The following is an 18,079-nucleotide window of genomic DNA, read 5'->3' as shown; positions in this document are numbered from 1 at the left end:
CAGACGTGGTCCAGGAGTCTTGGACTGTCCAGCCAGTGATGTGTCCTGCATGGTTTCCTGTGGCAAGGGTGATGTCAATTGTTGCCTCCCACAGAGTGTTACAAAACGTAGGTAGATAGATGGTGAGGCCTGTTTAGGACTGTCAAGGGAGAATTTGCCAGGAGCTCCTCGAGACGCTGCCCATTTCCAGTGTTTGGCTGTGCCAAGCTGGGGAGCGGCAGTTTACATCTGCCCCTACCAAGATCCATTGGCCTGGGAGAGTGTCCAACACAACCTGGAGGTATCTCGTGGCAAATGTTATTTCTTCCCCCAGCTTACAATACAAGGCAATCGCGTAGAAGGATCCCAGGGGTGATATTACATGGGCACAAGCAGCCCAGCCTGTGCAGAGTTGTGTGATACGGGTAGCAGTAATGGCTGGATTGCTGATCACTATGGCCGCTTTTGGGGTCTCATACTCAGCCTGTATGTGCTATTGGATAGCCCTTTACTTTTTTGGAGTGGGTGTAGTGTAGTGGGTTTTTTGGAGTGGGTTCCTGCAACAAGAGGATGTCGGAATTTTCCTTGTCTGCTATTTTTCTGAGTTGTTCAGGCACTGCTCTGGCATGGTGTGCATTTTGTTGTAGTATTAACAGCTTGGTTGTATTGAACTTTTTAAATTGTATTGCCATAGTCGGTCGTCATTTGGTATAAACTCTTTATCTTGTTGTACATCGGACATTTTGGGTCCCTGATGGAATGGGTATGTACAAGCTTTGAGGATTTACAATTCACACAAACTGGTTCTTGCTCCTTGTTTGGACAACTGTTGTATTCATGCCCTTTGCTAGAGCAGTGTCCGCAAGTTGGTGTGATCCGAGTGTATGTATGGGAGGTGTGGCCATACCTGCAGCATTTATAGCATTTAGGCACGGTCACATGCTCCCTGAACCTATGGCTACACCACTCAATATAGAGTCTTGTCTGGTGTTTTAGAATCTGCCAAGCGGCAGGAGCCAGTTTCACTATCCAGTTGTTTTCTCCGGACTTTGACTTTTTTGAATATCTTGGTCGCACAAGATTTGTCATGTCTTGATTTATCCCTTGTAGATTACGAGTTAGCACTTCCTCCGCAAGTTGGGCAGGTGTCACATCTTTGTTGACATCGAAAATTAAGATTGATGGCCCTCTTCTCTTGGGTGGCTCTGCAGTGATACCCAGTGTGGCTATCTTGGGGTTTTCCACGATATTCTTGATATCCTCCCTTGACTCTGTTTCTATTATTACCCCTACATTTCTCGTCTTTCTATTCACTTTTTTCTTTGTTGTCTTTAAATCATCCTTCAGTTTTTTCATTATGGTGGTTTTAAAATCCTCACTTGTTTGTGTTCCTTCTATCTCTGCTGGTCTGAGGACAACAAGGTTTGGTGTTCGAAGCAGCGGTTGTTTTCTAGGTTGTGGGGCCTTTGGGTTTGACTTTGTTGTTTGGATTCCTCAGTGCTTGTGCATATGTGGGAATACGCTGTGGAGACTGTGGTGTAGGAAGATTCGGTAAAGTGTCCAGCACCTCCTCAAGCATGGAGGTTCTTGTTTTAAGTTCCTCGTTAGTGGTTTTTAGTTTCTCTCTGTTGATGAGGAGGGCAGTGGTAATAGATTCAATGGTGGCCCAGAGTTCCTGGACATAACTTGCCGCTTGTCTGGTGAATCGACTACTGTCTTGATTAAGAAAGGTCACAAGATTCCTATGTAAAGCAGATTTTATTTGATGGGTCTTCTTCATCTATAGGTTTGTGAGTTGTAAGGTATGCAGAAGGTGTAGTTGCTGTGATGGTTAGTTTTCTGGATTGGGGGAGGCCTTTTGCCTCAGTCTGATCTAATGCTGTGCGTGGTCCCTCTGGTTGTTTGGCAGAGGAGGTCTTAGGGGGCCCCTGATGGGGTAGGAAGATTAGTTGATAGTTTGGCTGCAGATACTGTGCTAGGACTCTCAGATAGATTGGGGGAGGGCCCTGAAGCTGCCTGGGAGGCAGGAGTACTTTTACTGTTGAAGAGAGAGTGGTTTGTAATTTCCCAGTGTAGGGAGAGCTTGCCTGTGAAGGTTGCAGAGTAGGAGGAACAGGGGCTAGGCGATCTGCAACTGGCGTTGAGGTGTTAAATTGAAACTTAGATGAGATCACAGGTTCAGATTCATCAAGAGGCACTTTGTTGAGAAATTCTAGTATGGTTTGAGGAGACCGGGGTGTCCTGGTTTTTGCTCTCCTCTTACTTTTCTGTTTATTTTTCTTGGACTTGTTGACTTTGGGGGAGGCTGGAGGCCAACTTGGTCTGAATCGTCTGCTACAACATTCTCGTCAGCTGATGATGAGGATGCTTCTCTTGAGCTCATGTCTAAGGGTTGTATGGTTGGGGTGAAAGACCAATAAAGTTATAATAAAGCAATTGTAAAGGGTTGCTTTTGAGTAAATTTGATTTCTTCTGAAAGGTCTACAGGAAGAGGAACAAAGCTCCTGAATTTTGTAGTTCTAAGGAAATCAGTTAGGGAACACTATTTGTCCACACGTACTAGTAACACGTGTGCCACATACAGAGTGACGTCACAGTAGGCAATATGCACAACACACTTTAGACATATTAATCAGATTATTATAGCTAAAAGTTATTAAGGATGGAGTAGCTATTGCATCATAATTTCCTAATACTATCATTAATTAATAATCCTCATTAATAATTCATTCCTCATTTTCATATTATAGATACAAAGACACTTTATTCACTTGAGCAACATCACTGAGTTCCGTTAGTAAGCAGGAGTCTTCCCCAGCCAATCAGGCTGTGGAAGACTCCTGCCTGATTGGCTGAGAACAAATGCCTTTGTTCTCAACACTCAAGGAAGAGGGTATGGCTGCCACCAGGTAACTGAATTATTGTACACAAAAACATAGTGAGCCATAACTCCAAAATAACTAAGTTATACATTTCAAAAATTATATATTTTAAAATCGGACGTCAAGTTGAAAGTTCAGGGAACAATGTTCATTACCTAAATTCAACTACAAGGAATATATCACCAATAGAAGAAAGTAAAAGAATCCTATAATACACAATGGCCAAACCTATATGGCATTACAACACTGGCATTCGTGAGTGACCACGACAACAGCAAGAATTTGAAAAATAGTAATAATTTCAAAACGCCTTAGAAGTTTGGCAATATAAAGATATCTGAGGACTCACCATCACTTAAGGAATCCAAAGAACACAATGTAAGTTCAGTTGGAGCATTTTGAACTACTTTTTTTGATTAAAAAAATACGGAGCACTTTGAACTACAGCCATCTGACCAACGGTCACCCGGTGTGCTGAGTAGTGTTTTCTTCTTTTCCTATATTGAGGTAATGCCTCTCATTATTTTGAAAGTTAAAAATGATAAACAACAGAGCATTTCTTTTAATGTACAACTTGTATATACAGTAAACCCCCTCTATTTGTGGTAACTGTATTCGCGGTCGCTGATTTAATATAAAATGAAACCTAAAAAATGTGAATTTTAAAACGCTGTGAACATTTTTCCGCCATAAAAAAACATGGGCGTGGCTAAAATTATCTTTCCCGGTCAAACAGCGTTCAGTGGGTGGGGGGAGAGGGGTGACAAAATCACTTGCGTGTATGTTTCTTGCTAATCCTTGTTCAGTATGCGTTATGCGCTTGTCGTGGAAGGTTTCGTTGCTTTTAATTTTTATACTTATAAATTGCATAAATTTATCAATTTATAAATTGTGATATGCTTACAAAAATGATAAATCTACCGTTTTGCAGTGTAAAACAGACTTTTTCGAGTGTGTTAACGGAAGAAAGTGACTTTATTGTGGACAAGTTCTTTCTAACCCGTACAAAAATATGGCTATGAATAACAAGGGAAATGTGAAAAGATCAAAGAAGGTGATGACATTAGCGAATAAAATTGAGTTATTAGATAAAATTTCTAATGGTGAAAATGTCTCCTCAGTGGCAAAACATTATAAAATCAATGAGTCAGCGGTACGATCAATCAAGAAATCGGAAGAAAAAAATCTGCCATAGTGTCGGTGAAAACGCGCTAATTGCTTCAAAAATTTGCTCTGTAACTTGTGATGTTAAATTAGAAAAAACGGAAGAGGCTTTAAATCTGTGGGTAGAAGATCAAACTCAAAATAAAATTCCCTTAAGTTCACTCATCATTCGTGAAAAGGCAAAACTCTTTTATCAACACTTTAGCGAACTGGTGATAGCACTGGCGGGATAAGTTTTTTAGCTAGCAAAGGCGCTGGTTTGAAATTTCTAATAAATATTACATTTAATATTAAATTGTTTCTTATTTTCATTTCGATGCCATATGCTTGCATTTCACTATGTACTGTCTATGTACATAGTCATATTATGAAGGTACATATAATACATACATAGACAAAATTTTAGACTACGTTTTCTTATATATTTCATACTTTGGAACGGAACCCCTTTATTACTATGGGAGCCATGATACAGTATTTGTGGCATTTCTCAGGAATGTAACCCCCGTGAATAGTGGGAGTTTACTCTATTGTGCTATATGACTGTTATAGTTACAAAATATAAAACTCTTATAGTATGAAAATGTGAACAGGAAATATTTTGTGTAAAAGGGATAGGTGGAATAGGACCAGGGTGTCTGCCAGGGGCAAAAGGTGATATCTGCATTGGTCACTAATGACATTACAGAGTAGATGTACAGATTTACTTAATAAGTACAGGGCAACATTGAAAAAAAAAAAAAAAAGTTGCAAATTAGGATTGAATTTGAAAGTGTCTACAATTTGGCCCTAGAAGAATTGTGCAAGGCTCGTGGGGTAGAATTTTTCTCAGTGTGGTCTGTGCTTGTTAACAGGAGAAACTGCTTCTACGGAGATGAGGTGCACAAGAATATTTGCTGATGCTATCAAGGCAGTGTTAGGTGGGTCGAAAAGCTTGGGGGGGATACACAGACTGATAGAATAAATAATAGCCACTGGCAGAGGTGAAAGTGATTCTTGCACTGCTTCTATTGGAATGAGCGTAGGCTGGAAAACAAGATGTGGAGGATTTCAGAGACTGCTGGGAATTGTCATGGAATAAGTAAATACATTGTCTGTGAATTTGGTAAATAAATTTGATGAATTTGAGGTGTTGCTCAGAACAACAATGGCAGATATTGTTGGAATATCATAGATGTGTCACACAAATATAAGGAATGCAGAATTGGAATTTGGAGAGTACAATGTGTACAAGAAGGATAGGCATGATAGGAAGGGAGGAGGGGTTATGCTATTAGTCAAGAAACACACAAAATCTAAGGAAGTGCAGCCAGTTGACATGGGTGAACAGTGCAATGTCAAGTCAGTTTGGTGTGATATTATTACTAGCTATATGGTGCAAGGAAGCCTGACGCTTATGCTGCACCAGCCAAAAAAAAATTTGAGTTACCCTGTGAGAGAGAGAGAGAGAGAGAGAGAGAGTTAAAAGGGAATCACCAAGAAAGAGAAGAATGATGATATCCAGCTCAGGACTTCTGGGTGTGCCAAGCCCATACTCACCAGATAAGAGCCCCTGAGGTAAGCACTGTGTAAACAAAATTGAGAGTAGTAGTCTGTTATAGGCCGAATGACTCTGATGAGTATAATGAACAACTGAACAGAGAAATAGAATGGGCCAGTAAATCAGATTGTCTTATAATGAAGGATTTTAATTTCCTAGATATTGACTGGAACTTGTAGTTTGGTCCCTCACACACTAGCAAGGCTTTTGTGGGTTTATTGGATGATAGGTGGGTCGAAAAGCTTGGGGGGGATACACAGACTGATAGAATAAATAATAGCCACTGGCAGAGGTGAAAGTGATTCTTGCACTGCTTCTATTGGAATGAGCGTAGATGTAACACTCTTGATCTGATTATCAGTAGTGATTCTTCATGCATTAAGTAAATATAAGAATCTGCAGATAAAGGAACTACTAGGTGGCAGTGATCACAGTGTGCGGTGAGGATTTTACTCAGAGTTATCTGCTATAAAGGGAAGGGAAGGGTTTTTGCTTTCATAAATGTGACTACGGTGGTCTGACACAGTTTTTAAATTCTACAGTGGGACCAACTGATGATGTTACCAAAAGCAAATTCTAAATGGAAAGCATTCAAGGAAGGATGGGATCTGTAATTGGGTCACAAAGGAGGTTAGGCAGGCGAAGGCAGATTATGAGAAATCTTTGGCAAAGGATGCTAAGAAAAATAGCAAGGATTTATTTACTTATATAACTCTAAAATTAAGGGGATGAATCTGATTGGTCCACATGATATCAATGGTTCGACTGTTGATGATCCTGCTCAGATAGTAAACAAACTGAATGAGTATTTTGCATATACATTTGCACATGAGGAATTATTAAGGTTTGAAAATGCCAGAAGGTTATCAAATTGTAGCAAGGTGCTTAATGATTTTGTAATAACTGAGAGCAAAGTGGAGGAGAAATTGTTCAAGTTAAACATAAGAAAGGCAGCAAAGGAAGTAAGAAAACCCTTAGCCATAATTATGAGAGCATCCTTGGACTCAGGGGAGGTCCCCACGGACTGGAGATCTGCAAATGTATCCCCAATTCACAAAAGGGGATCTTCTGTTCCGGGTAAAATAATGGGGTCACTGGTTAAAGATGCATTGCAGGATCATCTAGACAAGACTGCAGCAATAATTCAGACACAGCAAGGTGTTTGTTAAGGGAAAGTCTTGTCTGACGAATTTGATTGGTTATTATGATGTGGTTACAAAGGAACTGGATGCAAAAAATAATTTTAATATATACTTGGATTTCAGGTAAGCTTTTGACACTGTTGTGCATGGCAGACTACTGTACAAATTGGAGCAGAATGGTATTAAGGGTAAATTGCTACAATGGATAAAAGGATGGTTGAGTGGGAGAAGACAGAAGATAGTAATCAATGGGTGCTTCTCTTCGTGGACTAATGTTATTAGTGGAGTCCCACGGGGTTCGATGTTGGGTCCACTGTTGTTTTGTATATTTATCAATGATATTGATGAAGGTATATCAGGCTTAATGTCGAAGTTTGCAGATGATACAAAGGTTGGCAGGGTAGTTAATGACAGCAGTGGCAGTGTGCTACTGCAACAGGATCTAGAAAATTTAGGCAGATGGGCTGAAAAGTGGCAATTGAAGTTTAATATGGGTATAAATAACCCCAGAGAAACATACCAACTGTGTAGCACTACACTTAAGGTGGTAGAAGGAGAAAAAGACCTGGGAGTAATTGTCAGATTTAAAGTTTTCTGAACAATGCAGACAAGCTGCCAGGGCAGGTCATAGGGTTTTGTCAATGATATATAGGAATTTTGCTAGCAACAAGATTGGTGAGGGGAATGAAGGGATCCTCTTACCAAGACAGGCTAAGTTCTGCAAATTGCAATGGCTGGAGACTAGGCACCTGTGAGGTGATCTTATTGAAGTGTATATGATCTTGAATGGGTGAGCACGATGAATTCTGATGGGATTTTTTCACTTGTTCAGATTACGAACCATGGGGGCATAAATTCAAATTAAGGAAAGACAGATGTAGAATAGATGTGTGGAAATTTGCCTTTAGCCAGAGAGTGGTTAATTGCTGGAACAAACCTCCATCTGTCGTTGTGGAAGTTGATAGGTTAAATAAATTTAAGGAGGAACTGGACAAACATTTAGAGAGAATTGTTTTGTGAATTTTTTTTTTTTTTTTTTTTTCCCGCCTGGTTCTGGATAAGCTCATACACTTGCTTTTGTGCATCACATGCCACTATTACTACTACTTCTGTTCTGGAGAAATTAATGGTGGCACTGGTTAAAGATGCATTGCAGAATCATCTGGACAAGACTTCGGTTATAGTTCGGACACAGCATGGGTTTGTTAAGGGGAAGTCTTGTCTGATCAAGTTGATTGGATACTATGATGTGGTTACAAAGGATCTAGATGCAAAGAATAATTTTAATATCATATACTTGGATCTTGGGAAGGCTTTTGATTCTTTTGCACATGGACGACTGCTGCACAATTTGGAGCAGTGTGGCATTGGAGGCATATTGCCGCTATAGATGAAGGGATGGTTGATTGGGAAAAGACAGGGAGTGGTAATCAGTGGTCACTGCTCTTCGTGGACTAATGTTATTAGCGGAGTCCCCCTGGGTTCAATGTTGGGTCCATTATTGTTTTCTGTATTTATTAATGATATTGATGATGGAATATCAGACTTTATATCTAGGTTTGCAGGCGAAACAAAGGTAGGCAGGGTTGTTAATGACAGTATGCTACTGCAACAGGATCTAGAAAAGATGAGCACATGGGCTGAGAGGTGGCAACTGAATTTTGGGCAGATGGGCTGAAAAGTGGCAACTGAAGTTTAATATGGGTAAAAATAACCCCAGAGAAACATACCAACTGTGTAGCACTACACTTAAGGTGGTAGAAGGAGAAAAAGACCTGGGAGTAATTGTCAAATGTAAAATACTGCATATGAGTAGCAGTAACCCCAGGAATACCATATCAGTTGTGTGGTACCACACTGACAATGGTAGAGAATAAAAAGGATCTGAGGGTAATTGTGCTGTCAGATATGAAGTTTTCTGAACAGTATAGACAGTGTGCAAGAGTAGCTCAGGGTGTCTTGTCAGTGATATACAGAATTTTTCTAGAAGGGAAAAGGATGTGATTTTCCCGTTTTATAAGGAAATGGTCAGGCCACACCTTGAGTACTGTATACAGCTCTGGAGGCCACATTTTAGAAAGGATGTAGAGTTGCTGGAACGAGCACAGAGAAGGGCAACAATATTAATGAATGGAACAAAGGGTTGCACTTACAAAGAAAGGCTTTAGTTTTGCAAATTACAGTGTCTGGAGACTAGTCACCTGTGAGTTGATCTGATTGAAGTGTATAAGACATTGAATGGTCTGAGTATGCTCAATGCTGATGGGATTCTTCCTCTTGTCCAGATTAATCGCCTCGGGGGACAAATTTGAATTGAGGAAAGACTGTTGTAGAATAGATGTACAGAAAATTTCCATCTGTCATTGTAAAAGTTGACAGTTTAAATAAATTCAAGGCAGAACTAGACAAACATTTGGAGAAAATGAATGGGTGAAATGGGAAGGTGGTTTTATTTATTTATTTATTTATTTTATTTTTTTTTTTTTTTTTTTTTTTTTTTGGTGATTCTGTTTAAGCTTGATTTCTTGCATCATATGCCTCTACTAATGCTAAGACTGCAGTTATAGTCCAGACACAGCATGGGTTTTAAGGTTTTTATCTTGTCTGAACAAGTTGACTAGATACTATGATGTGGTCACAAAGGAACTGGATGCAAAAAATTATTTTGATATCATGTACTTTGATTTCAGGAAAGCTTTTTATACTGTTGCACATAAAAGTCTGATGTATTTTAATTTAAAATAGTGTGACATTAAAGGCAAGTTGCTGCTGTGGATAAAGGGATGGCTGAGTAGGAGAAGACAGAGAGTGGTAATCAGTGGACATTGCTTTTCATGGATTAATGTTATTATTGGAGTTCCTCAGGGTTCAGTGTTGGGCCCTTTGTTGCTTTCTGTATTTATCAATTATGTTGATAAAGGCATATCAGGCTTAATTTCCAAGTTTGCTGATGCGAAGGTTGGCAGGCAAGCTAAGCAGGGTTGTTAATGGCAGTATGCTACTGCCACAGGATCTAGAAAAGTTGGATAGATGGGCTGAGAGGTGGCAACTGAAGTTTAACATTGACATATACAAAGTAGTTCATATGGGTAGCAGTAGCCCCAGAGTAACATACCAACTGTGCGGTCACCACCAAATACGGAGGATGCGGAAAGGTCAGGGAATGACCACCACGTATCCCGGAGCAATATGGCTTAGTTGCTAATGCTCCTTAAAAAAAAAAAAACCAAACAACAACAACAACTGTGCGGTACTACACTCAGGGTAGTGAATAATGAAAAAGACCTGTGGGGGGGGTTATTGTACAGTCAGATATGAAGTTTTCTGAGCAGTGCAGGCGGACTGCTAGAACAGCAGTCTGCCTGCCTGCACTGCTCAGGCAGATAGTATATTATAAGGCGATAGTAAGGCCACACCTTGAGTACTGCATACAAGTCTGGAGGCCTCATTTTAGAAAGGATGTAGAGCTGCTGGAATGAGTACAGAGAAGAGTAACAAGATTGGTGAGGAGAACAAAGGGTTGCTCTTACCAAGAAAGTCTTGAGTTCTAAAAATTGCAGCAGCTGGAGATTAGGTGCCTGCAAGGTGATCTGATCAAGGTGTTATAAATCCTTGAATGGTCTGAGCAAGCTCGATGCTGATAGGATTCTTCCTCTTGCTCAGATTACTCACCTGAGGGAGCATAAATTCAAATTGAGGAACAACTTACATTTAGCCAGTGGGTGCTTGATTGCTGGAGCAAACTTCCATCTGTCATTTTTTAAGTTGATAGCTTAAATAAATTGAAGGAAGAACTAGAGAAACTTTTGGAGCAAATGGATGGGTTAAATGGGATTTTTTTTTTTTTTTTTTTTTTTTTTTTTTAGCTGGTACTCAATAATCATTTTTTTTTTTTTTTTTTGCATTATATGCCTCTGCTAATGCTAACTCAGTGATCATTATTATTGCATACAAAAATCTAAGAATTCCTTAAGAGGAACAAGTAAATTTTATCCTCCATTGTGAAGGTATTTTTTCTGTGAAGCACATTATCATTCTTATTTTGAGTATATACAGTGCAGTATTTAAATATAGAGATGTACAGCACCTGCAATGGCAATGTATCATTAGTGATTGCAGTTCATTGTAGTTTCAGTGATGAGAACAAAGTAGATTATAGATTCATGACTTAGAAGCAGTGGCAGACTGGCCTAGGCAGCGATTGTCTCTGGGACTAATAGTGTTTATGCGTTACTGCTGCAAGAAGTAGAATGGGGGTACAATGTTGTTGTGTTGCTGCCTTGGTCAACTGTAGCCAGTTCTCCTCTGTAAATCTTTGTAAATTTTCTCTGATTCTCTGCACAATTCTGGAGGATATGTCAAAAGTTAACAGACTCAATTTAGACTTTGAATTTCACTGTAGACATATTTTGAATTATGATAAATGGGCCTGGTGTACTGGGGCCCATGGTTAAAAAGAATACAATGATATAAACCAGTAAAACGTATTTAATAGATAACACAAAAAATTTTTATTGTGTTATTTATTAAATACGTTTTACTGGTTTATATCATTGTATTCTTTTTAACCATATTTTGAATTATTTGCTAAAATGCATATAAAAACCCTATAACATTAGCTGGGAAAGAGCAGTGACTTTAGAATACATTGCATTTAAAATATTTTAATTGAAAATTCAGAGGATAATAAGAGAAGGTGACATTGCCAAGAAATCTTCTTGGTGACTCCCACTATTGCAAATCTACGACTTAGTGAAATTTATCAAAGAAAGAAAGATATCCAATTCTGCCAAATTCCTGTATAAGAATTCACAGCAATGAATTACAGACAACCAGGCAACCAAGTCAGTCACAACACTTTTTTTTTTTGTAAACAATCACCAAGTCCCATACAAAGAAGACAGAAAGACAATAGCTAAATAAAATGTTGGCAAGAAACCTAGCAGACCCAAGTAAATTACAGATTACTGATGATAATATCAAATATCCAGCCATAGAAAATATGATTGGAGTAGTGATGTTATGTTTTTCATATTTTTCATATGCTGTTTTTCATATTTATTAATGATACTGGCGTAGGTATTTCAAGTTTACTGTCTAAATTTGCTGACCATACAAAGGTGGGCAGGGTAGTTAATGACAGTAATGAGGGGATGCTACTTAAACAAGACAGATAAGTTATTTGAATTAACTGATATGTGGTAGCTGTTGTTTAACACTGAAAAATGCAAGGTCCTACATCTGGGTAGCAGTAATCTTAGAGTAAAATACTTTATTCTAAGATCTGACCAGTGTTGAAATTTGAATAAAGTATTTAATGTGTTATACTCAGAATTTCATATTTAAGTTTTATTTTTATTTTAAAAGTATTCTTTCCTTCTGCATCCTTTTTTTTTTTTTTTCTTTTTCTCTCCTTTTAAGGTATAAAAGGTTGAAATTACTTCCTCAACAAAGAGAAGAAATTGGAAAGAAGTGTAAACAGCTCTTAGACATTGGAAGAATGAAGTATCTTGAACAATACAATTTTCACAGTGAACTCATTTTTTATGTTGATTTATCTTCCTCTTTGGAAAATGTGGCATTGGTTGCAGTGCCTACCCATAAACATACCAGTGATTTGCATATACCTTAAATTTCCATGAAAAAAATCTTACGTTGAATAAGTTGTTTAGTCTTAATATAATACATGATTTCTATAGTTTAAATTCAGATTTCATATGATCAACACACATCATACAACTGGGGTAACTATATATGTAGTAACTGTGTAATGGAATATCTGCAGATATTCCACCAGACCCAAGCTCACGATAGTGTACCATTAGATAAATCCATTGTAGAAGTCCAGAGAAAATCTATCTTCCCTTTCTCAAATCTTCAGAAAGGGCAAACATCAGTGATAATCTTGATGATTTTGATGTGTAAACAATTGAATATTATCTTTATTACACTTTTATCTCCTATGTAAGAATCGTGACGGGTACACACAAATGCTTTTATTATATTTTTATGGCATTTCATCTATTTTTGTTTATCTAGGTTTCATAGAACTTTAGGATAGCTGGATAATCAAAAATTTCAAAAATATTATATCTTATGATTCAACACTAACAGCAATATATATTAACAACCAAAGCCTCAAAATACATTAACTTAAAAACTAAGTTTAGGTCATAAAAAATATAGAATACCACTTTTTCAATGGAATCCATTAGAAAGTGAAGTTCTTTCAGAATGTTGCAAATGTAAACTACTCAAAAAAAAAAAAAAAGCTACATCAGAAAAGATCACTTCCCCCCCACCCATCTGCAGATAGGCACACACTAGTGGTAACCATGATGATTTGGGTGTATAAACAACTAAATATCATCTTTATTAATACATCTGTTTCTTACATATGGATCATGACAGAGTATGCTTTTGTTATATTTTTAAAGCACAGTCATACCATTCAAATGCCTCCTCTTCAGGGCATTAGTTTTCTTAAAACCCCAAAGGTCTTTTGTTAACTAATGGGTTTGTATGTTGAAATATTGGGAAAGTGAAGAAACAGAGAATCTGCAGAATGATTAGGAATTAGCAGAATGTAAAGAAAAGTTAGATGATCAGAAATTAGTTGTGTAAGTCTATCCCAGATGTCTCTGTGATATCTAGCTCTTTGACAATTGCAAAAGGTCAGCATCTAGTTTGTGAATTATCTGATTTGGAATGAACCTGTTTATGAAGTGGGGTCTTATTTTGCTACTGAAAGGAGATGTGGATTGTCTCTAAGACTGGAGGATCCCTAATGCCAATTTCATTTTTGTTGCAGGTTAGGGAGAAGCTGTGATAATGTCAGTGATAAGTTCCAGTTGTGGGGCTCAATTATGGTTCAGCTTGGTGTAGTGCATTTATAAATGATATTACATAATGATTAAATTATTTTCAAAATTGGACTGGATTCTAAAATCCACCCTTCCTATAAATTGAAAAAAAATGGGAAAAAAATAAAAGGAAAACTTAAGAATGAGTGAGAAAAAAGTAAAAGTTGATTCCACTAAAACTATTGTAGAAAATAATTTTGTGTCCAATATAATTTTTTTCATGAAAACGATTTATCACTTCATGATAATGTATGAAATTCGTCAAACTTTCCCATCAGAAATTTTGTATAAATTATTAATAACAGATGATATTTTGTGTAATAACCATGTATTGTTTTGTGCATTTAAAGACTTGGGCATTCTGATCTTTTTAGCATTTTGAACTTGTTGATATTTCTGGGTCCGTGGTTTGAGGAAGTTGTTGTTTTGAACCATTAGCATGTTGAAATGTTGCTATTTTGGATGCCATTTTTTGATATATTGATTGTCAATGATTTGAATTAAACCCCACAAAAAGTTCACCAATCTGCACTTTTATTGTAATATGTATTTGAATTATATTGTGCAATTTTAAAAAATGTTAATAAAAAGAATAGCATATGATGGTTTAAAAATTCTGAATAATATGCAAGATGTGTTAATCTCCTAAACTAAAATTTGTTATACATCTGCTGGAGGATTACACAAATTTTATCCAAATTGAAATAAGAGCCAGATAAATAATAGTTTTCTTTAAAAATGTTTTTTTTTTTTTTTTTTTTTTAAATTTGGTTATGCATGAAAAAGCATTCTTAATAAAAGTTGACTGAAATCAAATATAAAAAAATGGAGTGTTGCATTATGATTAAAATCTTACTTTGAGTTTACAATTCACACCTTAAATTTCATTTTTGCAAATGATATTGGACTTTGTATTATTAGTATGACACATTCACCAAATGTAGTTTTAGCCAAGTTCAAGTGTAGGCCCTGTCAGAAAATCAGAAGAACTCAAGTTATTTTTTAATATCTGTAATTAAGAAATGCAAGCAGCACAGCAGAGCTGCCAAATAAGTTTTCTGTTAATCATTCCAGCAATTCTGTTATGGAACTATGTTCCTATATGATCATTAATAAAATATGATTGCAGCCACTGAACACGAATAAAAAATAATAATAAATTTTTCAAAACAAAGAATGGGAAATATAAAAACAAACACATAATTACTAAAAGTGAATAATATACACAAAGATAAAGGAGTAGCTTTCACAGCATTTGTCTTCTCTTTCTCAACTCTCAAAGCATATGGCATCATAATTGAAATCACGATGAGTAACACAAATTATATAAAGCAGTATTATGACACCGTCCTGCACAACATAACAAAGGAAAGGAAAGAGAGGGAAAAAGGAAGAAAAATTAAAATTATAGAATTATATAAAGCATAGAATATAGAATTATATAATATTGGAGAAAAGTGGCATGAGGAGAAATTACGCTTATGAATAAAAAGACAGTTAAAGGGACAATTGTTATTAGTAGAGTATCGCATTTGGTTCTTGGTCTCCTTACTGTTTTTAATATTTATTAATGATGTTGGTATATGTATTTCATGTCTAAATTTTCTGATGATAGAAAGGTGGCAGAGTAGTTAATGACAGTAATCAGGGTACACTACTTTAACAAAACAGATAAATTATGTGGATCAGCCAATATAGCATATCTGTGAAGTTTAATGCTGAAATATGCAAGGTCTTGCATCTTTGTGGTAGTATTTGGCACCACCACATTGAAGAATATAGTTTAAAAAAAAAAAGGGGGGGGGGAGTAACTGTACAACCCTGATATGAAGTTTTCTGAACGGTGTAGATAGGCTTCTGGGACAGCCCATGGGGTTCTGTCAGTGATACATTGAAACTTTCCAAGAGAGATAAAGAGATGATTATTCCATTATATAAAGCAGTGATTAGAATGTAACTTGCATTCTAACACATGCCAAACAGCACCAGAACATCAGTATACCTCTGTCAAACTTCATTTTGGAGTCAGTACAATTTACAGGTAGCTTTTTCCAGTCATCTGCCATACCAAACATGATCATCAGACTGGTAGACCCTATACTCTAACACATATGGTCTACCAGTATAGCATCTGATATTAGTCAGAGTGATTTGGGGTTTACAGAAGGCTGCATGACTGACCTATTTCGTGCAGCATCCTGTGCACTATACCAGTGCTGATGTGCCCCAGTCATCTTACTGGTGATGTGTGCGTTGCAATGACATCAGCCTATGTTCTAAGTGAATAATTCTTTGCAGTGCTCTGCTCTCATATTCCATCAGCTTCAGAGGTTTTTCAAGTCATTTCCTTTCAGTACCAGGCTGCTTCCATTCTGATCACCAATCATATGCTGTGGTCAGATTGAAAACCATATTGGTCAAGTGAAGTGAAAGCCTGACTTCAGACAAATCATTGAATCAGAAGGCAATGAGGTGTTTGCCCAGATTAGCTAAAAGGACTATGGGTCAGTAGGAATTGTGAGCAGGCAAACTAGTCAGTTTAGTTACAAGTTTCAGCAAAGCCACTTTCCAAATTGATGAGAACCTCCCCCCCTCCCCAATAAGAGAGTTCATGTAGATGTCATCTAGACAGTTCAAGTTGAGACAATGGAATTGTTGATTTTATTGACAGTAAAGTCAACTTCAGCTTGTGTGAATAAAGGAGTATCAACAGAACTTAAATAGAAATTATCTTAAGTAGTCTTGATCTGCTGGTATACTGGAAGGTCATCTTATATTATCAGAGAGTAGTAAAGAATCCAGAATAGCATTAATAGTATCGGATCAAGTAACAATTTCAGAAATCTTACAAAGAATACAACTGTAGATTTCAGAATATACACTTCTGCCTAAAAGTGTGGAATCGCAGCATATGACAACAGTTTTGTTAATTTTTTTTTTTAAATCAGCTATGAAAATGTAAGGTTATTCTTAAAAAAAAAAAAAAAAAAACAGAAGTATTTTAAGTTTTTATTAAGCATTGAAAAATTTGCAGAAAAAACGTTGAAATGATTAATATTAACGACTATGCTGATTTTTCATCAAAATACCATCTACAAGATTTTATCATTCTTTACACAGATGTGGCATTCTATGATTAATTTTATAATAGTGTCTTGCCTAACGTTATTCCAAGTGGTGCAAGTTCCCCATAAATTTTGTGAAGATGGGCAGGCTTCGTGGACTTTGCAGTCTAGGTGATTCTATAAAAGCTCTGTTGGGTTTAAGTCAGGCAGTTGGGGTGGCCACACCATAATTTGCAGTACCCTCTCCTGTTTTTTAGTTAATAGAAAGTCCCTGCACAGTTTAGAGCTGTGCTTCAGGTCACTCTCTTGTAATATAAAATTTCTTCCACAAAGTCCAGCAAATATTGAAGATTTGCCTTTTCTTAAAATTCCTTCAATTTTGATAGTCACCTACTCCAGAAATAACCCCAGATCATGATAGAACCACTACTGCTTGACTAGGTGTTAAACAATTTGCCACCATTTGTTCCTTCAGTTGATCATCTCACATAAACTCTACACTTGGATCCAAAAATTTCAAATTTGGATCCATCCGCAGTATGTTTTTTTCTACTTTTCATTTGTCCAAAGTTGATGGCTCATAGCCCAAGCCAGCCATTTCTTTTGATTTTCTGGTTTTAATAATGGTTTTCAACCACTAAGTCCTGCTTGTTTACAACAAAGTTTACAGTGAATGTAGAAACTCATTTCAGGTTCAGTAAGTCAACTGCATTTAGAAATCATTGTTATGGTCTTGTCATATGCTTAATTTGTTATGCACAGTCCTGATCTTGGTTTGTCATTTAAATACCAGTCGCTTGAATTGTCAAATGGTAATTACGACACTCATTTCCATATTTCTTGCCGGGTTTATCACGAAACACAAAACTACAATCATCTATAATAATGAAACAATACTCCAATTTTCTAGAATCATCTACAGCATTCTGCCACATTCAGGGAATCTTCTAGAAATTTCTTAAATTTTTAAATTTTATATAGAATAGAAAATATTTTAAGAAAAACTTTGAAAATTAAGAAAAATGAAATGTGATTCCAGACTTTTAGGTGAGTGTAGGTCTATAGGTATAGTTTATGGCATGTTAAATGATAAATCATCCACAAATGAATTCCAGAAATTTTTGCCACATATTTCTTCTTTTAATATTCTCAATTTCTTTAACATACTGCCTTGTAAGTTCCTGATAATTGGCTTTTAGCTGTTCAAAATCTGAGGCAAACTAGATTTTTTTTTTTTCAATACCGTTCAAATGTCATGCGTTATGGACATGTCGATAGAAGATGGCAACAATCAGAATGATGGGGGTGACAACATTCTTCTTAATGAGTGGGGACCGATGCAAAATAAGGCTCATCGAAAGTAGGTTGCAAATTCTGTCAGTCAAATTATAAAGAGAAATCATAAACAAGGAGGGCAAGTCAGAGAAGTTGAAAACATCAAAAC

The 18,079-nt window shown here is 36.7% G+C and overlaps 1 protein-coding gene across 1 annotated transcript in view; it reads left to right on the top strand.

Annotated features, from left to right (window-relative positions):
* The window catches only part of LOC150078498 (tRNA:m(4)X modification enzyme TRM13 homolog), a 376,145-nt gene extending 363,164 nt beyond the window's left edge, over nucleotides 1-12,981 (top strand). Inside the window, exon 13 of the mRNA XM_090385143.1 lies at nucleotides 12,129-12,981. Within this exon, the coding sequence (XP_090241269.1) occupies nucleotides 12,129-12,339 (211 nt within the window). The 3' untranslated portion in view covers nucleotides 12,340-12,981. The remainder of the gene's footprint in view (nucleotides 1-12,128) is intronic.
* The last annotated feature ends 5,098 nt before the right edge of the window (nucleotides 12,982-18,079 follow it).

This window comes from Mastigoproctus giganteus, chromosome 11 (genome assembly GCF_048544385.1).
Source record: "Mastigoproctus giganteus isolate SK-2022 chromosome 11, ASM4854438v1, whole genome shotgun sequence".
Classification (NCBI taxonomy): Eukaryota; Metazoa; Arthropoda; class Arachnida; order Uropygi; family Thelyphonidae; genus Mastigoproctus; species Mastigoproctus giganteus.
This window is presented reverse-complemented; position numbering and strand designations above follow the sequence as displayed.